The following is a 25,283-nucleotide window of genomic DNA, read 5'->3' as shown; positions in this document are numbered from 1 at the left end:
CTTGTTAGCCATCAACTAGCCAGACAAATCTACATGAAAATTATGACAGCAGTGGCGAAATTGAACGCTCCCGGTAATTAGCAAGTTAGCACAGCTTTGAGTTGCGGGTAACAGCTGGAACTTTTTCCTGGCTTCATCTGTAAAGAGCAGCGAAAGGGATTACTTTGTCAATAATTTACAGATAAAGCAATAACATTCGACAACTAATCTGCGTATTTATTATGATCGTAGCTACCTATTATGCATATGAAAGGAAAGCACATGTGCAATATATATTGTTAGGCAGCATGTACAATACGAGCTATCTAGCTGTTAGGTAGCTAGCACTAGTTAACTCAAGTTCTAACGAGATGGAATAAATAATCAAGCAAAAATCCGAAATTCGACCCAGTGCTATGCACATAACTTTCATTTAATTCTTACTTGATTAATGCAATTTTGAGTAGTGTCCTGTATTCCGCATGGATTCATTCCTTCATATCCAAACATAAACAACGACCAGTGAGCACTTCCATCATCTTCGTGAAGACCCCTTCCGCATCTAACTACATCCGGTATTCACGGTGATGTCATTTCCTATTACTATCACGCTGGGCACTCTGAACCACCTCGCTGGTGTTTTGTGGTCTGACCACAAGAGAGTGTCAAGACGACCGCGCGGGTAAAATACAACCAGTTTCAGAAAGACACGACCAAAACTCTTTCATGAAGCCCGGTTCATCGTACCTTCAAAGAGGAAACGTGGCAGAATGATGCCATCAATTGTAATGTAGAAGATGCTATTTGTGCCTTTTTTACGGTATAGTCCATAAATAAATATCATTAGCCTATATATCAAAGCATTGTTGAAACTGCAATACAGGCTTAGTGTTTTATTAATCACCCGCATAATCTAAGAGAAAAAAATCTACATTTTGTATTTTTGTTAGTTTGTCTATTTGAACATGTGTCAGGAAAGATTTAAAATGGTGTTGAGTGGCCAAACATGAACTTTTTATGCTACACCCATAACTATAAATACTTTGACAACTTTAAAGGATATCCTGCTTGTGTGTTTGTCTGATATAGGCCTATGTAATTCATTTACAATATGAAAGTAGAACTCATATGTTCAGTGTGCAGTATATTCATTCAAAAAATATTTCTACCTAACCAACAGGTTTAGTCAAAAAGGTATAAATACACACGCAATGAATAGAATTCAATTCAGGTGAAAATATTAGGTTACCACTACACTGAAGACATGTTTAATGATCAAAGCAATGTGTTGCATGATTTCCTTTGTAAGTCACACAATTCAAGAATTTAGAAAATAAGATAAATATTTGTTTTTTAATTTTAAATTATTTATTTTCCCAACATAGTTGTCAAATACTAATAAGCCACATAGTCATATTTCAAGGATTGAACACAGTTCAAATATTTCTGGCTGTGAAGTGACTGGCTCTTGCTCTCCAATTATCCCTTCATAAATAAATTTTTCTGACCTCAAGTGAACCACCCAGCACCTTATGTTTGGCAGTGGTCATGCTACCCAATTACAAAATTGAAATGGTCAATTCTACAGGCAATTCATCTGGCTTGTGATACTCTGCCAGGCTTCAATGTGTGGTCTGCCAGTACAAAGTAGTTTGAAGAAATCTCAAGAGTCAAACATTCACTGTTGATTTCTCACAAGCCCATTCACTGCATTTGGCCTGTTCCAGATGTGCTACTGGCATTGGCATGACAGTGGTCCTAAAACATTCATCATAGCTCAGTGACTGGTCAGTTCAGATGAAAGCTAGGTCCCCGTTCCGTCTGCGATACAACTTAGGCATTAGAGAGTTAGTGTTGGAAATCTTGTTACAGAAGAATTACGGGCCTATATTGATTATATTTTTCATGATTTTCAGAAATGTCACTTTTTTCACTTTGTCAAAGTTAAGGCAGTTGTTTTGCTGATATTTCATGGCACTTTTCCATTGCCCCATCTCATGAATATCTACATAAGATTGTTACTTAAAAATGTGATGCTGGACATAGAAGGTGTATGGAAGGTTCAACCTATGTTTTGTTGTACTCACCGGTGAAGATCAGCTATGATACTTTCTACTCATATTCCTGGAAGTGCATGTGAGGTGTCATAGGTTCAAGGCTTACATATTTCCCAGAAACACTGATTTCATATTATTTTAAGGATTCATTTTAACCTTTTGTCTATGAAATGGCTTTTTGCACAGTGTCATAATGTTGCCCACATTTGAGTAACACCATCAGTGTGAGTTCTTGCTTTTGATGTTCATTTCCCTGAAATGGTTTACATAACAACTAAAAGCAATTTCCTTGCTTTGGAAAATTCTGCAATACACGTGTAGAAGTTCCAGAACTCCTTAATTTAAGATTAACAATTTGCAGGTCTGAAAAGACTGAGCCTGCTGCATTGCCTTTGACAAGAGCTGATGTCATTTTCTGGACATCAGAACTAGCAGCTGCAGTGACACACACTCATGGCTGCTCCAGTTCATGCTTAATTTCATAGGTTTATTTTGAAATGAGAAAGACGAATGTGAACAACACATACCTGCTGTACAGTCACAGATATGTACATGATTTAAATACTAGTCTAATGCAGTATGATCTAGCCAGGGTATCTGAGAGTAGAAACACAAGATGTCTGTACACAAATGTGACTTTATTACAAATGAGTAATATTGTCCCCAAATTAGAAAATAATGTAGCATGTTCCTGTAGTTTCACCTTTTGCTGGAAGTCATTCTACTTGTCAGAATTATTCTGGTGTAACAGTTGTATTACAGTCTACAGACCAAATTTTGTAGTGCCCCAGGACCAAACTTGCCGTCACCATCAAACAAGGAAAACTGGTTCAACAAAGGTCAAACGTATAAATGCCCATGTCAAAAGCAGGAAATTTGACAGCTCCTATGGTTGTTCCATGTTTAAAATCCACTTCCTTGAATTTCCTCCAAAATGTGAAATGGATGAGGTCTCCATGGCATTTCAGGCTACAGCTTAACCTTGGAGGAAAGGTTATATTCCCTTCTATATGTGTGAATGCTTTGGGGTGAGGTTAAAACAAGTGGCTTTAATTTGCAGACAGATTAAATATCAAACGGAGACAGGGTTCATGCACAAGTTTTCGTCTCTGATTGTTACCCTACTCTTAGAATGTTTAGATGGTGACAGACGACAACTTTGCTTTTTGGCCCCATAAAATTGATCAGGAGTGTCTGTCAGTGTTTCATTTTTTGGATTTTGCTTTTTTGGCATGGTGGGTGCTGTGCCAGGGGGCTTGTGTGGTGGGTTTGGGGTACTTTTGGAACTCATAAGCCTGAATTTTTGTCATTCTTGGGCAATGCTATTTGCTTTTGGGTGGGACAGCTGGAACACAGTTCTTTCGGTGGTGGACAGCATCCCCTACACAATGTGTACAGTACAATGATTTGTGTTAATTCAGCTCTGAGAGAGTCAAATAGAGATTGAGCATACTGATGTCCAAGTAAAATGTAGTATATCAGTGTTGATTTAACACTAAACACTTTGTGTACATAGAACTGACAAAAAATACATTCTCAAGTCTGAAATGCTCCTTAAATTTATTTTCCTCAAGACAGCTGATTGTTCCTACCTGGCAACATATCCATTCATAGTATAGGCCTGCTCCCGCGCACGTGCCATCGTCTAAATATTATTTTCACTCAAGATTTTCAATGCAGAATTTTTGTTAATCGCGTCTTTAAAAAAAAAAAAAGTACATATTTTTGCTGCTTCTACTGCGTATTCTATATATATATATAGGCCTATACTTGTCGGTAGGGCTCGACATATATGTTTTCTTTACAGGTTTTCTGTGAAGTAGGCTAATATTCCGTGATCGATTGTTTACATCATTGTGTTGTGGTGCATCCATTTGTAGTGATATTACTCTTATCTTGTTTATTTTTTGTATCTAGGCCAATATCGCATCATATCATACATATCAGATGCAATTACTTTCGTGTAACAGGTTATATTCACCAGTTTTTATATTGAACATAAAGACAATGCTGGACCAGCTGCAAGAGGAATTACCAAAAGCAAGCTAAAATGAACTAGCATTAAAATGCACTGTATAAATAATCATAATAATTAGAACTGTTGTCTTTGATAACAACAACAACAACAACAATAATAATAATAATAAGTTTCTTCTAAATTATTTTACAGGACATTTTTTTTGGCTCAACTGGCTCTTTGTGTTGCATGGCACGAATTATGTAGCCTATAGACGAACCAGCTAGTTTGAAAAGACAACCGTGCATGACGAAAAATATATTTGCAGTTAGGCAATTTATGTTCCACATTTAAATAGGCTACATAATAGCCTACGTTACAAAATAATAGGCTATGTGTGACGTAATGCATTCGACGAATTAACTAAGCGGACAACGCTTAAATGGGCTATAAGTTATATAGCCAATCAATTGAGTTTCCTCTCCATTCGTTAGAGAGAATATTACAGGTTGAACTTTTGGTCTTCTTTGAAAAGGGCTAAAACGTAACCTTTACTTGACGTAGCCTGCCATACCGCTGAAACAACAAAAACCTACATCAACACAAAATTATTACTATTATTATTATTATTATTATTATTATTAACAATAGTAGTAGTATTGCTGTCGTAGTAGTAGTAGTAGTAGTAGTAGTAGTAATAGCAGCAAAAGCAGCAGGAGTAGCTGCAGCGGCAGCAGTTTAAAATTGTAGCCTAGCAAAAGTAGGCTAGTTGCGATGTTGGGTCCTATAGTATTAGTTCCCATTAGCATGCAATGTGGTTTTACTGTTAAATACAAATACAAAATTTAAACCTTTGAGATACTATGAAACTGCTGCCACAGTCACTTACCATTATCGTTGTCGTAATTAACGAACTAATTACCGGCATGTATACAGAAAGGTCAACAAAGAATAAATGATAATACGATATAATTTCACGATCACAATTGAGCAGAGTAAGTAAATTAATTGTTCACTTTATCACAACAAAAGCAGCAGGGTGCAGCCCCGGCCATTGATATAGGCTGACCACCACAACCCTACCACCAAAAAATGTAGGCCTTTCATAATTCGTCGAGGAATAATAAACTCGAGCCTTATAGCTTACTGAAAACAAATCTGCGCTCATTATAACAAATGAAAAATATAATTATTATTTACTGAGTGAAATGCCCACTGAATTACATAATTAATTTCCAATTTATTATATAAATGCAAAGAATATGAAGTACATGCAACCTTGTCGGTTGGACTTCATATGTATTTTGCATGTAGGCCTAACGCTTGAACTGTTGAACTTCTATTTTATTCAACATGCGTATAATATAGAACACTAACATATGCATCAGCGAATGCTGATACAACGGTATGAAACTATTTCCAATATAGGTAGCAGGTTTTGCTACGTCAATCTCGCAATTCAGTGAGGCTTTAGACGTGATTTGAAACCGCATGAAACTAATTAAACCCGTTTTACATCTGCCTTTGTCTCGCTCCTTGGTCTTCTTTAATTGCCATCAGGGATTCATTTTCCCACGTCTTTGTGGCAATGTGTAGCGGCACGAAATTAGCTGACACGTGTAGACCATTCTTCCATGGTCTGGATTGATTCTGCTGCTCAGATCCACAAGAAAAATGCGCACAGAATGTTTCACTCTTCGGTACATAGGCTTTATAGCTGGGGTGGATTACGCAAATGTTACATAAATAGGCCTATACAAATTTTAAACGGTAAGTAAACGGTGAAAGGATATCTAAATTATATGAGCGTTTAAACTTACATAAGGCTAATATACCCTATACTTACCATTGAGAGATAGCCTAAACTAGTAAATAGCTATTCTTACCATATCAAATGATACGAGTACGTGGGAAAGGCTGTTAATCTGAATTTGGCCCAGCGTTGGTCTAAGAAAATAAATATAAGTATGTTCTTTGATGGATATAAATAAAGGTTCAGCACCCAGATTGTGAATCAGTAAAAAAAAAAAAACAAGCAATTGTCTGTCACAGATCACACAAAGTCCAAAACAGCGCCCAAAATCCAGGTTTCAGCATTCTGTTTGTCATTCTGATCAACATACGCCTGTAAACTTCCTTGAATGTTGCAGACATTGACCCATTGCTGCTGTTAATATTTATTCAAAGATTCACCCCGGCGCACCTATAGGATATTCGGCCTATATCTATGGCTCGTGGTAAAAATGAGTTTATGTTTTTAGGAATGCTGATTCGAGCGTTTTGCCTCCATAACTCTGGATGTATTCAAGTTTCCATCTTTAAAAACCTTTTCCATAATATAATTATTTGAAATTATATAATCATATACATTTTGTATGAAATTATTTGTTGAAGAATACCTCCCGTTTTTCAGTCACCGTGAATTCAAGGGTTGGGTATAATAATAATAATAATAATAATAATAATAATAATAATAATAATAATAATAATAATAATAATAATAATATATTCGTTGTTAAAAAATGTGAGTAATTATGATTACATTTTACAAATTTCAAGTGTTGAAAGTTTGGTAAATTTTGATTTAAAAATGATTTACTCTTCCACTTAAAACACCAAAGAGGATGTAGCTGTTAACTCGCAAATATTTTATTCGGTTTAGGTTTGAACATTAATCAATATTTCACAATACATATAATGAATATAATACTAAATTTTATTTATTAATACCAAGTATTGCCTTATTTTTCGCAGGTGTTTTGAACTAGTAATTAAATGCCACGTTTCTAACAGAACCCTCTATTATTCTAAAATACTTTGTAAAAACTAAGTGATGACATTTGCATATGTATCTTTAATAGTTGAGACCAATTTATAATAATAGCTGCAGGCTTCCTTTAAATGTAATATTGTCGAATATAATTTCACAACAAACAATCATATAAAAACTTAATACATTTATCTTACATCATACTTTTTTCACACCGTGAATGGTGCACGTGCAGATGTAAGAACGAAAAAGACAAGAAACAGAATCCAAACGTTAGGCAGCATGACAAACATGTTGGGCCACTTAACTGTCAAATATAAATGTGATTTAATTCAATAGAAACTTGAGCTTGGAGAGTTCTTTTTTTCGAAAACCGCAGTTTTGAGAACCACACAAGCTTTAGAGTAGGCATAGGCCTATAGCATGTAGGCTTATATGCAATTGAAACTGTTTGAAATTACGTGGTGTCGACCAGGAACATTGTTATTCCAGGAATGTTAGTCAGAATTTATTATCAGGTGCATATATTGATGAAAGAAATTCGTTCAAAATTAAACATGGAATGGGTGCACAAAAATGAGCCATTATTTCCTATTCGGTAGTTTATTCTTTTCAGAATGCCAAAGTCCAATACGAAAATCTTATTTGTGAAGTATTTGAGAACGAATTCAATAAGCCCTGAAAAAAAACAAGTACCATATTAACGCTGATGAATATTAAACTCTTTATTTCTAAAATACAATTTAACATACTTCCAAAAATTAGAAAACTTTTTTCTTTTACACTTTTGAATTAAAAGACAGTAATTATAGAAAAAAACTTTATTTACATAGGTTTTGATAGCCTTGGTATTTACATGTTGAGAAGAAACAACCGGGCTTGGCTCCTGCTTGTTCTGTTAATGGAGTCATCCAACCAGTCCACTGGGGTGTGTCGTAGCCTATCTGTCCCGATAGAGCTTTTGGTTTGTCTGAAAACGCTTTGTTTCCGTTATTTTTGTGTTCTCCGTTCTTTAAAATAGTTTTTTTTATTATTTTTATTAGATGTCCAGCCTTCGTGGCTAGTAGTCCTGAGGGGGGGTATGAGTCAAACTGTGCCGTCGCAAGTCACAGTTGCGCCGAAACACCTTTCCGCAGCGGTCACAGCTGTAGGGCTTGATGTCTGTATGGGTGAGAAGGTGAGTTTTCAGGTTACTTCTTTGGTTAAACGTTCTTCCGCATGTCGGGCATTTGTGAGGAGATTCCTGTTTAGATTTGAAGCAAGCAAAGGATTATTCCCTTTTAATAAAAAAAGTTTTCTAAATATTACCTTTTTCATACTGTCACTATACAAGACTCATGGTATTATATAGGCTATTTTGTGCACACTTTGTTACATTTGTTTTTAATCAAATGATATAAATAAATGCGCACACTATCGTACATTGGCGATCACACAACGACTTGACAGGTCTACTAAATACATTTCCTAATTGGGGGTTGCTCTTTAAAATAGTGGAAAAGACCATTGTCAATTTTAATTAAGCAAATTGTGTAATTCTATAATTAAAATGAATATAATAAATCGTTTCACAATTAGTCTACATAGAATTCGTGATAACAATTAGGCACGTGTTTATGTAAAATAATGGTGTCGTGGAAATTATACTGTAATGTGAAATGAAGGCTTACCTGCATATGTAATGTTTTGTGCACGGCTAAAGTTCGCGATTGACAGAACCCCTTCCCACATTCTTGACATTTGAAAGGCTTCTCTTTAGAATGGATGTACCTGCAAATTAATACACGAATATTTGTTAAAATTATGCACCTCTTTTCCCATTAGATTTTTTTCGTGGCAGTTAAAATTGCATCCATACAATGTTTGATTATTTTATGCATACGAGTACAATAGGCTAACTTTAGTTTGCTTGCGCATTGTAATGCTTTAGCGCCCACACAGAACCCAACAAGGAAACACACGACCGTAAATAAAAACCTTTTCAGTCCTTTAATTGATTCACGATATTCTGTGGAGGAACATAAGCTCAACAGCGCAGGTAATAAGAGCATTATTAAATAATGTTGTGGTGCTGCAAAAACAGAATTAATCTCTTTCGCAACACAGTGTCCAAAATAACAAGTGTATTATTAGTATTACTATTAGTAATAGCCTAATAATAATCATCATCATCATCATCAACAACAACAACTGCATCACCATCATCATCAACTTCATCATCATAAATAAGTGCTGTGACCTTAGTTTTATACTGTTGCACACTGTGCAGGGTGTCATTATGCGTAATACAATTAGGCTAATTCGTTTCATAACTGGCAGTGACTTCTGGGCTGCTTACCTGTGGTCTCTCAGGTGATCCTGTCTTCGAAACGCCTTGTGACAAATATCACAGGTATAAGGCCTTTCGTCTGTATGGGTTCTTTCGTGGATGAGGAGGTTGTATGACTTAGTGAAATGTCTGCCACAGAACTTGCAAATAAATTCCTTTTTCGTCTTCGACGGCAGGCGTCCTCTCGTGGGCTTTCTGTCCGGGGACAGTTTACTCAGCTCAGAGATGGCGCCCCCCAGGCCCGCTGTCAACTTGGAAAGATCCCCTGATTTAGGCGGGTCCTCCTGGGTGGCAGCAATGGCGAGATTTCTAAAATCAAACCTCGGTCTATCTTTAGCCAGAGAGGGGAGGACATGTGTTATTGCACCCTGTTTCGGGTGGAAAAGGTGCGCAGCAAACGGTAAAGCTGGGAAAGGAAATCTCGGATCCATTAAGCTTTGGGCAGCTGCCATTTCGGTGATTGTTGACCTCAGTCCTTGCATGTGCGGATAACCCAGAGTCCAGTGGTTCATATGCATGGTTTGTACAGCACTGAGGCCGTACAATCCTTGCAGGTGATCAACGGCCGCAGGGAAGGTATTGACAGCTTGGAGGAAGGAGTAGTTTGTCAGCTGGAGGGATGGGTGAAGTGGAATCGGCGCGGGTAGTGCTTTACTCCCCATTTTGGCAAACAGCTTCAGGAATGAGGCCTCCGCTACACACTGTAACTCCGTCAAGTTCCTGTGTGAGAAACAAACGATAACAGCTATCAACAACTTTATATGAACAACAATCACAGATATTGGGCTAATTTGATAAATTTAACAAAATTAATATAAGCAAAGGTAAATAGTCACAACGACCAAAAGGGTGCAATGATTTAAAAAAGATAAAAATAAAAAACGAAAAGTGACCAAAATAAAACGCAGCCGTGGTAAGATATGTTATGATTATTTTGTAGCTGTTGCCGTATTACAATTCGACATCAGAAAACCCTACATTTGGTAGGCCTATATAGTTGCATGTAAATGCAGGCTACATACATTTTAAAAGTCTTTATTCCCCCGATAATCCGAGGAATTATTTTTTACATGTCATGAAATAACAAGGGAATGTAACATAAAATAAACCCCACAGTAATAGATCATTTACATTTGTAAATATCCAGCGTAGCTTTTGGGTGAACGGGCCTGTTAATCACGAAGGACAGTGTTAATTACAAATCAGCGGTGCACAATCATACTGTGCGCTTCTCTTGAAAGATGGAAATAGGCTACTTCAACTTTGAGTAGGCTACACTGTGGTAAGAAAGGGCAGCAAAAAACGTAGTCTAATTACCGTGCTTTGTATTTGGAGTTCATGTAGACTAGCCTACTGCTAACGTATAACAACGATATTTTTTTTTTACCATGCAATGCTTTCTGAGGGATAGCCTGCCATGTTATTTTTTAAATAAATGAAAATCAACTATTCAAAGGTAACTCCATTAATTTCAAATAGACTGTGATGCTTTTCGGATGGTTTAACATCAAACAATCTCCATCTCTTTATGGAAAGAAATAATATTTCGTGACTTCACCAGATATTGACTTAAATTCACCACAGTGTGGGATTAGCACGAAAAATTAAGGTCTGCATCAACTCGTATAAACAGGCTAACAGTTCGTCGTATTTACACAAAGGTTTAATTATTTTTTATGGCAACTTAAGTTATTAGCGATGGCATTTTTAACGCACATCTGTTCCAATAGCCTACTTGCCACGCTGGTAAACTCTCGCTACATATTATTATATTCTGCATTTTCAAATGTCTGAGTTACTGCATCGAGCGTCCGCGTTCATTCAAACCCTGATGTTTTATGTTCAGAGGTCCTTGTTGCCATTAGCTTAACTGCGAGGAGAGGATATGTATCGCAATGTATCGTTTATACTTATTATACATGTACATGACTGAATAGTCACACTTTATTTCATCCACTTCAGCATGACATGAATGATAGTGTTATGGTTTAACAAGTGACACTATTAGATCCATTTGTAAAACATCCCAATCACCCCGTGGTGTCTCAAGGATTTAGCCCATGTTATTCCGGTGAAGCGAGTTAATGAGAATTGTGTGACTGTTAGCGGGCTTTCTGTGAACCAGCGGAGCGGAACTGCAAGTTTAAAGGTAAAGTTTTCCCACAAGACCCTCGCTGATTTGCAGTACACTACGATTTTATTTTATCAAGGTTACTTGACTAAATTCAGTAGCCTATGAACGCAGCATTGAAAATTTTCAATTGGCCTTTATTGCCACCACTGGGACGTATTCGATCAGCTAGACCTACATGTTTTGCTAGAAGAAATGTGAGATCTATATTTAGTTATTTGCGTCTTATTTTACCCACTGCCTTCCGATTGATAGGCCTATTGTAGATCGGTTATGAACACATGCAGTAATTCCATTGGGTTTGCAAAAAATAAAATAAAAACCCGTTCTTGACAAGTTTTTCTATTGACTATTCCACGTTTTACATTTAAATTAAACAAATTGCGAAGATGTGAAGAGGCGTTGTACACAACAACAAACGGTTTATGATAAAAGAACGGAAAATAATAATTTATTTAACACCGTGTCGTCGTTACTAGCCTTCTACAAGCCTACTTCTACTGTCGTAATCAATAATACGATTAACCATATCCATTTTATATTCATGACTGATAAAACGCAAGGGTTTATTACCTACATTATATTGTCTACGTCAAAAGAGGTCATTTAGGCAATAGGCCTACAACATTTACTCCCACCTGTTACTGAAAGCCAATTACAAATGCCTTGTTCAGACATTCCTCATACTTGGTTTTTAAAACCACTTCAGACCCGAAGATTACATTTTCATGATTTACGTGGCTCTCTTGATGAATGACCAAATGGTCAGATGAAAAGAAAAGTGATATTTAAAATCTCCCACGACCACAATTAATTAGTGTCGATAATGGTGATTGACAGCTTATCCAGTGCTGGTGGGCTAACGTCGCTTTTTGGAAACACTTAGCAGATGTTTTGAATGTATTGCTTTATGGGCTCTAAATCTTAGACTGTTCCGTTGTTTAATGTTGTATACGCTGCATTATTTGAAATGGAATAGGCTATGTGTAACTTCGAGATGTTGTTTTATTTGAGCTGACTTTACATAAAATGCATTTAAACAGCACCTTTGTGTGTGCATAAAAGTCTTAAGTCGCAGATGTTTACGTGCATCGTCTTCATTGTTACAGAGTTATTTTGAAAACATATCGGGCCTATTAATGCAACCTTCCTGGTGATGAAATGTTAAAGTAGAGCTCAATCTTACATAAATCCTGTCTGTAGTCAATTAGAGGTTAATACAGGTACATTTTAGACATGCATGATAGAGCCTGATCTATACCCGTTGAACTAAATTCACGATGCAGAATCTTACCCTTTAATAGATGGCTGCCAAAAGGTCGCTGAAAAGTGTTGAGCGATATTTCAGTAATCCACAATGTGTAGTGTTCGGCGAGGAACTCCCAATCAAGCGTCAGCAAAATTCTTCTAAATTCTTCCACTTAGAGTACATTGTTGTTTCTAGAGAACTTGAACCCTATAAATAATTTAACTTCGCGCGGTATTGCAAAGTATATGTATTGGATCAGATTGTATAAAAATACATTGGCCGCTGAGTTTAAAGGCGAGCCAGCACTCAGAGTCCAATGCTCAGTGGAGTCAGACTTGAATGCGAATAGCGAGTTGCAGGTCCTTCACTTTTCAGGGCTTCAGGCACTCGCGAGCGAAGCCCGCCCTCCGACACGCCTTCTCCCAGTGATTAACTCCAATGTTCTTCTCTGTTTATTTGTGTTTGGATAGCAACTACGATTCAAGAGGACATCGTCCAGCTCAGCATGCCTCTGACACCTCAAATCTAAACCTTAACATTTTGGGGGTTCATTTTTCTTGGAGAAACAAATATAGCCGGGGAAAAACGTGACTATTATATTTCCGTCCCACGCGCTCAAACGTGATCTTATAACTCAGATAAATACTTAAAGAGATTCGAAACCGGGCGTATTGCTTTAAATAATGCACATGTAAGACAATCGCTATACCGAATATACTTTTTGAGCGCAGTAGCAACTGTTCTGTTTCAGCGACAGCACTCACAGTTGTTTTCTGGTGATAAAGCAAAAGCTTTTGAAAGAGCAACCGCGTGACATGAAAATATATTAAATACAGGCTACCATAAATGGTAGATAAAACAGTCTGCGCTTGTAGCCATCATCGTCGCGTGCATTTTCATTTATGCATGAAACTCCAATTAATTGCTTTGGGCTCAAATATTTATGCACCACTGGATGCCTTCTTAATCTGCACAAAACAAAACAAATTATAACAAATAACAAATGTCTAAACAGCTGAATTATTTAAAAACAGAAGCAAAACAAGAGTAAACATAATTTTTCACTGAGATTGAATCGAACTACCTAACTCGTCCTAACCAAGTTATTCAAGGAAGCCGTTTCGTGCTTGTTTGTGCATCTAACAATTCACTTGTTTTATTTACTATTTTTATATTTTAAATTACCAACAAACAAAAAGCCTATTGAATGGAAAATTGATTACAAATAACCTATTCATTTTTGTTGAATTAAAGTAGTTGTTCGTAGCAGCTATGTCGAATAGATTCACATTAAAATTATTGAATGATGGTTTTAAGGGTAGCTTACCTTCCTCATCACCCTTGAACTTCAGGGGAAATTTGCAAGGTTACACACTGACCACGAAGCCCTGTTAACTGGGTTTGATTGTGATAACGTTTTCCTGTATATGCTGGCATACAATGCTGGAATTCGATAAACAGTTCATAGTTTTAATATTTTGATTGATCTTAACCTATGAGTTTTTATGTTTGGGACTGTAATGCATTTTATTTGTTAAATTTGTTCGGGGAGAAGTCTGTTTTTCTTCTCGCAGTACACAATGCCTTTTATTCATTGCAGGATTGAACGTACAAAAAACAGGTGCGTGTTCATGTTCATGTTCCGTGTTACTGTATTTTATACAATTATAATATTCTAATTTTTAATAGGAATACGTCTAATGGGGTCAAGACAAAGTTACATATAAATTGAATATATAATCAGTTATTTATGCTACTGTACTAATCTAGCTTTTATGCTTCGTTAACAAATTTAAACTCTGTTCGCTATTTCCCGAAGAGAAAATTAAACAAACCAAAAGTCTTTTATATGCATATTTTTTTTAATCTTTGAACTGAGTTGTTATAACAATATCCAATCGTTTAATTTGCAAATACCCTACATAATAAATTAGCCTACGCCTCGAATATAAATCGTAAAAAGACAAACAAGTTTTTTATTTAACTTCAAAAACCGTATGATGTAATACTGTAACATCAAAGGGGGAAAAAAGAGACCCAATTTTGATTATTTTTTTAAACCTTCGTTATACATATCACAAGGATTATTTTGAAAAGCTCAAGATCACAGGCTTTACATACACATGATCAGCCATATTATTTTTGTTTTGTAGAACGTAAAAAATCTTAATATTCTGGAAAGGGAAAGTCGTGCTTGATTACGTACTGTGTTTAATGTGTAACTCGTACTTAAAGCTACATTCTTCAATATAAATATCTAACTGGAACAGATGAAAATGAGGCAACCTGCAATCTCTCATCTGCAGCAACTGCGGTCTGTGATTGTATGCAGTCTTACATCAAGTCTGCAGCGCCACCTATTGACTACCGAAGAACACTGCAAAGAGTTAATTTGTGAAGATACCCAACAATAGTAACTTTTTCGAGTGTAAACAATTTTCCAGAAAAATGCTAACCGCCGACAATTCCTGGCAGGTAAGTTTATGAAGAATTGTATATAAAGATGGGCTGCTGTCATAGGTTTTGAGAAATACAAATTAGTGTAATGTTAAGGCTACATCAAGACATATGTCTGACGTTACTTTTATGTCACTAAGATATTTGGTCTTAATGGGGAATTCAAATCGACTCATTAAGATAATTAATTACACCAATGTAGTCTACAGTACTTCAAGTGTAAGTGGCTATTGAGAATAAACATTTGAATCAAGTTTCACATGGTCGCGCGCCTAACAAATAACTACACAGTAAAATGTTCAATGTCAAATCAACTCTAACAGATAATACATATTATCTCTATTGAACTCATATATACTCTATCAGAGTAAAATAAACGCTGGACATTTTACTGTGTATGCTCAGTTGCAGAAATCTTATTTTCCTTCTGATCCCGTCATAGAATTTTTCAGAACTGAACAAGACCTTGAGCCTCTCAGAAGAAAGGGTTCTAAAAGACTAATTTTATGTCTCCACACAGAAGAATTTTATCTTGTTAAAGCGTTCTTTGTCTGGACGCAAAAATCAATCTGGAAGCTTTCACACGTTTCACACCTACAATAGAGGGTTCCATAAAGAACTAAAAAGGGTTCTCTTATAGAGACAAGCCAAAGAACCTTTATTTCTGGCCGTTGTGTGGGCAACAGCAGGTCTGTTTCGCATAGAACTCAAAGTTTGCTTACAATGTTAAAATCAGAAACCATAATAGTAAATAAATAAATAGTCAAAACGGAATTTTATTGTTTTCCAGAGTTTACCTAGTTCATGGTGTTTAACTTCACACTCATAAAACAATGCTTGAACAATAATCACATATATTGCACATACGGGCATTGTGATTTGCAAATCTATTAGCCTTAATTTGTAGGCTATGTATTATTTCCTGACATCATAAGACAACGGGATAATTTCTTATGTTGGGGAGATAAGATATCTGGGACTCATTTTGTGCACGCTAGAAAATATTTGGTGGGTTCTGCCTTGGAAAAACAGATTTAAAAAATTGTATGCGTCCATGTGTGTAGCGACATGCGTACGTGTCCCTGTGACTAGAATTATTAACTGAATTGAAACCCCGCTTGACGGATAGAATGGCATTTACGCTCTTTGTACTTAAATAAAACAATAGGAATCATTTGCACAGAGTCCATCAATCAGCCAACAAGAAACAATCGGTTGCATCACTGGATTTACTTTTTAGGCTTCCCTGGCGCCCCTACATTGTAAATAAAGCGACGAAACAAGCGAGGCATCCCATCCAACCCTTTGACTTCAGGAATATAAAGAAATGGCGAAAGTGCTATAGCATTTTGAATAATGCTAGTACTGTTTTAATTACAACCAACTTTGTGTTACTGATTTGTTGTTTTCCAAATCAAATTAAACTAAAGCATTTATTTACTTAACGACGACGGCAAGAACGTAGGCTATTAACTCGTAATACAGGAGTGGGATACAGCTAGTTTTTTTAATATAGTATAGAATACTTTAGTATAGAATATAGTATTGTAGACTTCTCATCTCTATCCGAGCTATTTCCCCTAACAATCCTACTTGTGGACAAACTGTCACTGTGTCCATTGTTTTGTTCTTCGAGGTTTAAAAAGACGGGTGTTTGCAGATTGAACAAGGTAAAGGAAAATCAGACAATGGTGTCCTTTTCAGGTGAACTGTGTCACATGACACAGTCGTTTTAGCTTCCAAGCGAATATTGCAGATACAGTAAGCACAGCAACACTGGGCGTACTGTAAGTGGTGTCCTTGTCAAATACATTTCCCCTGGAATTCCTCGTTAAACAGGTGTTCATTTGGGAACGGAAGCAAATAATGTGTCACTGACAGCTTATAAGGCATCATGTTTCTTTATCATAAAGCTCAGGCGCACTAAACATTCTAAAATGTACATCTCTGCGCATCGGGATCAACCGATCAAATTCCTGAGTTCTTAGGGTGAGACAAATCAAGCACTTTCCATATGACTTTCTTATTCAGCATAATAACTGCAAGCAGTGTTTTGAACAGCACACTTCTATTAGAGTAGTTCTGCAAAGCTGAAGGGTTTATAATTTAAGAGGATAAAAGGCGAGGACATTAAAGTTCCAGATCACGCAATAGCAATAGAAAAAGGGGCTTTTGTTTTTTCTTATTAAAATCAAATATGTACTTAAAATAATCTAATCCTTTAGACACAAGTACAACGCCAGATTTCTGATCATTTTACAGCAGTTTCACAAATATATATAAAAAAATTTCCACTTGTATCTCATAGTACATTTTAGAAACATTTTTCTGTGGACATTCTCATAGATTCTCAGAGTGTTTTTTCTATTTTTTCCCCAAATTTTTCAAATAATCACTTTCCACCAGTCTGGATGAGAACAGCACAGTTTTGGAGAAAGGGGAGAAACAGCTTTACTTCTCACACGTCCCATAGCTCTATTCTGCAGTGTACCAGCTTTGCATGCCATGCCTTTATATTTGATGCTCAGTTTTTTTTCACCATGTGTTCCACACTGAGGGGGGAAATCTTTGCGCTGAGTGATAGCAATAATGTCCCTAATTATATAACCATGTAGCTAAAAAGGAGTGGGCATATCCCTCCCCGCCCCAGACGCACCTCGGCCCCCTCCATGTGACTACGTGCTAATGCAGCTTCCCCCGAGTTCCGGTGGCGCCACGCTCCTCCTGTCAGCCCCATAATGGCTGTCGCTCTGAAACCCTGAGACACTTCACAAGCATCAGTCTTCCACACAGAAAGGGCACGCTGAAGGCCACCGGCATTCAGACAGCTGGATAAATTTAGAGGGCCGCTCTGGAGATGATAGAGCAGATATTCCTTTTTGGCGTTTGACGAAGATTACACCCCCACAATCTGAGACTCATTAAACAGCCTTGCGAAGCAGAACAGACAGAGAAATAAATAGCGCCAGGGTTGGATATGATTCAATCTGCCCCACTGAGCAGTGCACAGTTCCTGCCTGAGACAGCCTTAGCAGGTTCCTTCTACGCCCCAGCTAGCCTACGATTACGTTCCCCTATTCATCTTGCGCCGTGGTTGTTTTTCCTGTATATGAGAACAGTTTTGTTTATGAAACAAAATGAATGTAAACTCTGCGATACCCAGGTCCAAGACTGTGAAGCTTCGCTGTGTGTATTGTTGATTTGAGTTTTAAATAAGCTGGATAGGATTCATTAAAACACAACAGGGTGGCGTCTGGTCTTTAGCACAACTCGACGCAGAAGCGGAAGAAATGAAACCGATCTGAAATCACCATGATGCTTGACGGTGTCTACGAAGACTTTTTTCAACATTAAATACAAATCATACATTTAAGGTTTAATGACTTAATGCTTCCCCCTTTGAAAATGCGCACTTAATAATTAGAGCAAATATTGATGCAAATACAGAAATAAACTTCATCACAGTAATTTAGAAAAATAACAGCACTTTGTTTGAATGTAGGCGCCTGAATCTTACTCATCGTCAGGAGACAAAGAACCCTTCTTCCGATGTTCAGACTTGCACTCTGTCCACAACCCAGCAGTCAAGGAGCTGAGGGCTTGTACTACTGTACAAAAAAAAAAACAATAAACCTCTTTGAAACCAAACAAAAAGTGAATTATTTTACCTGCAGCGCACTTGCCCTGGCTCTTGTGGCCCCCTGTATCCAGACTCTTCGACAGAGAAAGAACGCGTTCTCTGTGATGTCTCTCGGGTTTCTCGGTGCTGGGGGGCTGCCTGTTTCTCTCTTCATGCAGCGCTGACAGGATGTTAGGTCCTCAGTGGTAATGGTGGTAAGTTAATGTCACCTGTTGTGGTTCCAAAGCCCCCCTCTCTACACCTACACCTCCACACATCCCGCCCCGTTCTCTCTCAGGATGGGTGTGTTTTTTTTTTCTTGTTTTGCAAAGACCCTCGCTTCACATTATCTCTCAGTCTTTCTTCCATGAAAGCTCTTTCTAGACTTTTCACCAGATGCCACAAGTGATATGAGACTCTTCTTTGCTCAGCGCATGCAAGCGTTAGTTGATAAAACAATGGCTTTTAAAGCCATACAAGGCATGCTATCTTAATGCAATAACAGCCAAACCATGCATTCCTCCAATTTTGGATGATTTCATTTGATAGTTTGAGAAGTTATTTTTAAATTTGACATTTAAATAAAATGAAGAACCCATACAAAACATTGGGGGCAGGGGACAAGGGGAAAGCCAGGAGGGGTGGGGGCTGCGAATTGAAGTATACACTCTGAATAAGGTTAATTTCAAATTATACGACAGCAAACCTAAAAGTTAGAAGAGGCCCTGTGCAGCTCTGTTGTCAACCTTTCAAAAACCAGACTTATTTCAAATTAATGGAAGGCTTTGGACAGTCTTCCAGGATGTACCTCCTTCAAGAGGTCAAAGTTTGAGTTGTTCTGTCAGTGTATTCCACATTCTGCATAATTACATGAAATTCGGTTCATTTAGCTTTTTAATGAAAATAAATTTACTTGGAACACTTCTCCATGGCAATATAGCTACCTATCTAAAAAGTATACATATTACAAGCTGCAGATATGTGTAGGCAACTAAAGCAGCCCAGGTTCAATACCTTACTTTACAGTACAACAACAGCTCCCTGGAACCTACATTAATGATAGGGAAATTTAACTCTAATCTCTGCGTCATGCTGCAGTGCCTTACCTGACATTTTAATTGCCCATGTCATTATGATGCAGTGCGTAGTGACATCACCCCGCACAACAAAACATTTGCTATTTTGTTCCATGATAAGGATTGGACATAACACATTGTAAAAAAAAAAAAAAAAAGAAAGAAAAAAAAGAAAAAAGAACGAGACGTTCTTTCACTCACCACAGTCTCCTCACTTGTGGAAGAATCTACGTATGTGTAGCACACCGTAGGCTCTAGGTATAGGCACCGGCGTGTGGCGTTTCATTTTTTAGTTTCGTTTGCTGGCTTAATTTGAGTTGTCACTAAGCAACCCCCAACCGTCACTGTGCATGCACATAACTTCAGACATCTTTTGACATTAACAGTATGGTACCCACTGTTACACATTTATACTTCGCACAATATTAAAAGTTTGTACTTTTATTGGTTATTTTTCTACTTGCTTGGAGGACAGACTGCTGTAAGGCTGGATGAAGATTTTGTGCAGTATTTAGTGCACCTGTGTTTTGTTTCATGCTTTGTTTGTTCTTTTCTCTTTGTGCATTCTTTCATAAATAAAATCCATGATTACTTCGAAACTGCTGGCATACTATGCCTATTTTCCCCAAACCTGACACATTTCATCGAGTTGTGCATCCCTACCCAGTGGTGGAACTATCAGCCCAACCACACACATCATTAGGTTTAAGGGCATTGTTGTCTCCACCACTATATATTTTTTCCTGCGCCTCATCCATTGAGTGACTCAAAAACACAATGGGCCTCATTCACAAAACCTTTCTTAAATTATTCTTTCTTTTGTTCTTACAAATGTTCCTACGAAAAACCAATATGGGATTCATGACACAAGTGCAGATCTTTGCTTTTGTGCATATCCCAGGGGTATGAGATGATGAATGCTGACTGTCTGTAAATTTTATGCAAAATCCTCTTCATGTGATTAGCATAAGGAAACAGCCATGAACAAATATAGATAAGAAAAAAGATGATGAATGTCGAAATGTTTTTGGAAACGTTCTTACAATCAAATGTGATCATACATGTTTCATGAATAATGTATAATATATAATAACATTTTTGGTGGATATTTTGTGCAGGGCTTATGAGCAACATGTGTGCCAAATTCAGGAACTGCAGTCAGGGTAGGCAATGTAAGCACATTCACCGTGTCATTCACTTCAGTGTGCAGACAGTGAAATGAATAATGCATGTGCACCTGTGGAAAAAGCTGATGGAAAGGCACAGAGCTTCTCTGTCTTTTGGGCATGTCCTACTCAGGTGCCTTAAAAACCACATACCTCACTGGATGTTATTAGTACTTAAATAAGCAAGGAAGGTTTATGCCATGCAGAAAATGTTCTGTGGGAAGAGAAGCTAACGAACAATTGTACGATATCCAAGAATTCATTTTTGATGAATATTCACAAGTTAGGTAGGTGGTGTCTACCTTGGCTTGGCTGACTTAGCTTTGGCCCCTGGCCAAATTAGGTTGAGCAATGCAGTAAAAAGTTATTTAAAAGCCCTATTTTATTAGCAATGGTGCATGGCCAGAGAACATGAGCCACAGAACAGTTTTTGAACACATTTCATGCCTAAGTTTGAGACTATGCCCATGCACTACAGGAAGCTACTGAAATACAGAAAAATTAAGTACTGAAAAAAGTGGTAAAGTGGCCGGGGGGCAGTTTTTCTGTCGAAAATTAGGTTAGGTATGGCCTACACCCTAGTAGACAGATGAAATGAAAATGTACTACATGATAATGAACTAGTGTGCAAAATGCAGCCTAATGAGCTCCTGCCTGCTACCCGATTGTGCAAGCTGCACATTAAATAGGCTACAGTCCACCGACGAAACGGATGTGCACAGCAGAATCTTCCAAAGAAAAATCAACCGATAGAGCACTCGAATTGAGCACATATTGCATCTATTAGACTATGACTATGTTATAGTTTAACACAGGTAATCTTGATATGGATAGCAGATGGTGGATTGCAGAGAGAAAATAAATGGTGGAAGAGTAAAGCACAAACATGCAGGAAACCAAAGCACGATACCTAAATTAGCTGGTGTTTTGTGACATCAGTAAAGGTTTTTAATTGCAGATTTAGGATAACTGCAAATCTGTAACTTCTGAATTTAGAGAATATCCTATGACAATACGGAATAGGCTATTCGGTGCAATTTCAGCGACATGTATCCTACCAACAGGCTATGAGGCCAAGCGTTAAGGCTACAAATGGGAAGGAAGGGCTAATCATGGACAGAATTTAAGTTATGGTCTGTGCTCGACAAAAAGCCGCTAAACTTTTAGGGCTGGTTTCCCAGACAGGGATCAAGTCAAGCCCAAGACAAAGTTTCGTTTTCAGTGGATAGGCCTACCTCCATTAGAGAAATGTTTTTAGTCCAAGACTAGATTTAATCCTTGTTTGGGAAACCGGCGCTTAGAGACTTATTTTTAAATTAGTATAAAATGACCGCGCAACAATTTAAATGCAGTTTTTTTTTTAAACATAGAATACATACGGTTTCAGAATGAATGTAGAATGTACATTGCAAACAGCACCCCACACTAGGCTATACCAGACCGATTTTGCGATAACTCGTTTTAATGCAACAAATGTCAATGACAAAATACCAAAACTAATCTAGCCTATGCTTTTCACCTTAAGTAGGACTACAATCTAAAACAAAATATATTCCTCTTTTTCAAGAAAATAGATGATTCCAGGCTGTTATAGGCCTGTCCGTGTTGCACATCGAAAGTCTCATACGCATTTGCAGAAGTCCACCGACGTTTCATAACTTGGACGCCTCAATCAGTCCAGTGAGCTCTTTAGCTTATATCAGCCGATCCACATAGGCTAGGCTACTAGACAACACAGCACAACGTATCTGCACAAGCGGGACACAGATTTGACGAACTGCGTTGTCGAACGCACACTGTCTTCGACGAGTGAAAATGAACCAAAATCAATCGCTGGCGGAGAAACAGCCGAAGATTAGAGCCTAAACAACCTTCACTCTTCGCAACCGCTCAATTCAGCTCAAAACTCCGAACAGTTTCTGACAAATGTCCAATTTCGACCAAGGCATTAATAGTTTCCACAAATTTAAAACGGAAACACTGCACGTGGAAGCAAATGTTTTTTTTCCCACAGCATTTGCTAATCTGTTTGGTTCTCGCCTACCAACAGGGTCACAAAATTCTTTCCCACAATCCCACAACGACGCACATGTTTACTTCCTACAGACGATGGTTCGGACATCAAGCATGTATATTGACATCTGAAAAGACCACTGCAGAGGTTCCTGTTTCATATATCTGTCCAACCAGGGAAAAGCTGTGCTGGAAGGTTCGTCCTTTAGGAGCAGCATGTTAGAAAGCGCCCTTTATTGACGTCACTGGATTGTCACAGAGAAGACAGCTGTAGAAGTGAATATGAAACTTGATTAGTTAGCAAGCCACATTCTATCTTTAAAAATCAGATTCTTGGGGAATACCAGCGTTTCCGATTGTAGTAAAATGGAACAATCAGCACCAAAAAGGTTGGTAATAACAAATTAAATCTGATTTGTTTTCTAAATGCGTTAGCTCAACTTTTGTTACCCCTTCAATGTTGTGTTGGTCATTGTAGGTATGGATTGCTTCCCTTGTCTCGCTTTTTGCGTTGGGTTTTCCTTGCTCAGGCCGAATTGTAGGCCATGTCTGTAGACAGGATTGCTTAAGACTGTCGTTTGTATAATTTCTGCGCCTTTTAGCTGTTTTGCCACTGGTCTAGGCTACCGATAGCTTTTATCTGGATTTCGTTTTCCGCCGTGTTTTAAATTGTTTCATCTGTAGTCTTATCTTTCTTGCCCCTGATTGGTTACTTTCTTGTGCTGCGACATTACATTGAAATGCCGCGGTCAACTCATTTGTAACTGACCTGTAGCTGAACGCAGGAACATTTGCCAGACATATGTCTAATGTGACAATGTAACTCTTGTTTACGTAGACTATTCAACATAGAATTTCGCTATGCACCGTTCGTAGCGTAGGCCTAATGCTTGTAGAAGTCGCAAATACATAGGCTACATCATTTCTAATAATCGTTCGAATTGGTAATTACCGAATTAAATGGAGACATAGACAGTTCGTAGCCTACGTTATATTAACTGTTTGTCGCTAACTTAGTCTCTGCCATCATCGAAACCAGTAATTGCTGCGTAAAAGTATTTCAGTGTGAAAGCATACTGTGGTCTGTTGTTCCATGATCTGGTGTTTGTGATATTGGATAAGCTACGGAGAGAACCAAGGCACTCATTATAATGCAAGCTAAATGCCTTTGTTTGAGTAGAATGGTAATTGACGTTCATGTTTGTTTAAAGACATTCAACTCGCATTGGAAAGAGTACCTTTATTCTTTGTTGTCCTTGTACTTTGTAGTCAAAAACCACCTTCCAAAGATCACTTTTTTGAAACTTTATTGAAAAAGTGCTCCCACTTTCTGTTCTTGGGACATTCAAAGTATATGGGCTTACTGTTTCTGTACATGAAATCTACCTTAACCTTCAGTTAACATGGACTAATTAGTAGGCCTACGCCAGATAGGAGGGCCTAGTGAATTTTGATTAAACACCGTACTCTCATATGCACAGTCAACATCAGGCAAAATATATCTATAATCAAATAAGCTTACTTGGACACTCATGCACTCATAATTATTGTAAATGCTATGTTGTACTCAAAATTTAGAATATGTAAGTCTGTCTCCAGAATGCAGTGCAATTTGACAGTATAAATCAGCTTGATTTTGAATAGGGGGCTGCTCAGTGCAGTTCTTCAGGGCCTGCAGATCAACTATTTTAGCTCCCCAGTCCTGAGTGGTAATTACGTAATGAGTGCTGGCAAGCTTGCAGATTGTGGCCTTCCTATCAACTACAATCCTGGTCCTGCTGCTCCCTACTTCCGGACCAGAACTTAGTGATCTGTCTCTCAAACTTCAATATAATTTTGTTCATGAGAATGTTAGTTTATTCATTTTTGGGGAGATAAGAAGGCTGCATAATTGTCAAGATTTATTGCTAAGTGGAGAGAATGAATGAATGCTTTACAGCCCCATTTGGACGACAAGACAATGCATCCCTTTACCCCAGTGTTTTTAAAAGTATGGGCCAGGGCCCAAAATGCATCATGGGAGTGTATGAGGTGGGTCCTAGAAAGAGTCTGTAGTACTAGGCTATGCTATTATGTATATTGGAAGGGTCCCTGAAAGGTACTAAATTTCTCATTTGGGTCCTGGCATTAAAAAGTGTTTCTAATTTGGATCATTATATCAAAAATAAAAAACCTGTGCTTTACTCTATTAAGAACTTTTATGTGAGTGTTGGCCTTCAAATACTTTGTGTTTAATTGTAATTATGTTTATTTTGAGCTTAAAAGATTGGGCTTCATTAAAAGGCTCATGTCTACTCCGATAGGATCTTCCTCTAGATGTTTTCTATAGAAATTAGTTTTTCTATTCCTTTACCTCATGAATACAGTTGTCATCATCTCTATAGCATACAAACTTAAACTGCAGGCAACAATTGAAAGCGTAGTCCAGCAGTTGTACCAAAATTTTGGTTTGTCAAAACTAATCAATCAAATTTTATTTA

General features: G+C 37.5%; 3 protein-coding genes across 10 annotated transcripts in view; 1 reads left to right on the top strand and 2 right to left on the bottom strand.

Annotated features, from left to right (window-relative positions):
* The window catches only part of LOC135257716 (intermembrane lipid transfer protein VPS13B-like), a 302,540-nt gene extending 301,973 nt beyond the window's left edge, over positions 1 to 567 (bottom strand). For all 4 annotated transcript variants that reach the window (XM_064340776.1, XM_064340785.1, XM_064340767.1 and 1 more), the window contains exon 1: positions 424 to 567. The gene's annotated coding sequence lies outside the window, so the exon portion shown is untranslated. The remainder of the gene's footprint in view (positions 1 to 423) is intronic.
* Positions 568 to 7,473: 6,906 nt separating this feature from the next.
* Positions 7,474 to 19,126, bottom strand: osr2 (odd-skipped related transciption factor 2). Of its 4 annotated transcripts, none has more exons than XM_064340737.1 (4): positions 18,598 to 19,126; positions 9,102 to 9,812; positions 8,434 to 8,533; positions 7,474 to 8,006 (listed from the first exon to the last, which is right to left on the bottom strand). In XM_064340737.1, exons 2-4 carry the CDS (start codon positions 9,752 to 9,754, stop codon positions 7,824 to 7,826), a joined length of 936 nt encoding a protein of 311 aa, XP_064196807.1. In that variant the 5' UTR covers positions 9,755 to 9,812; positions 18,598 to 19,126; the 3' UTR covers positions 7,474 to 7,823. The 4 variants fall into 4 exon arrangements, with proteins under 4 accessions (XP_064196807.1, XP_064196816.1, XP_064196797.1 ...); XM_064340746.1 differs by lacking the exon at positions 18,598 to 19,126 and adding an exon at positions 18,447 to 18,568; XM_064340727.1 differs by lacking the exon at positions 18,598 to 19,126 and adding an exon at positions 12,518 to 12,834.
* A 3,098-nt stretch (positions 19,127 to 22,224) lies between these two features.
* The window catches only part of LOC135257687 (serine/threonine-protein kinase 3), an 80,493-nt gene continuing 77,434 nt past the window's right edge, over positions 22,225 to 25,283 (top strand). Inside the window, exon 1 of one of the 2 annotated variants that reach the window (XM_064340715.1) lies at positions 22,225 to 23,192. In XM_064340715.1, coding sequence (XP_064196785.1) covers positions 23,170 to 23,192 — 23 coding nt within the window. In that variant the 5' untranslated portion in view covers positions 22,225 to 23,169. The remainder of the gene's footprint in view (positions 23,193 to 25,283) is intronic. The other variant, XM_064340706.1, reaches the window with a different exon arrangement.

This window comes from Anguilla rostrata, chromosome 1, assembly GCF_018555375.3.
Source record: "Anguilla rostrata isolate EN2019 chromosome 1, ASM1855537v3, whole genome shotgun sequence".
Taxonomy (NCBI): domain Eukaryota; kingdom Metazoa; phylum Chordata; class Actinopteri; order Anguilliformes; family Anguillidae; genus Anguilla; species Anguilla rostrata.
Note: the sequence above shows the minus strand (reverse complement) of the source record. Positions and strands in the feature narration are given on the sequence as shown.

Excerpts from the sequence above, each read along its gene's own strand:
- osr2 (XM_064340737.1), bottom strand. The coding sequence starts at position 9,754 with ATGGGGAGTAAAGCACTACCCGCGCCGATTCCACTTCACCCATCCCTC. Across the intron at positions 8,534-9,101 it reads GATCACCTGAGAGACCACAG|GTACATCCATTCTAAAGAGA; the intron begins GTAAGCAGCCCA and ends ATTAATTTGCAG. Across the intron at positions 8,007-8,433 it reads ACAAAACATTACATATGCAG|GAATCTCCTCACAAATGCCC; the intron begins GTAAGCCTTCAT and ends AAATCTAAACAG.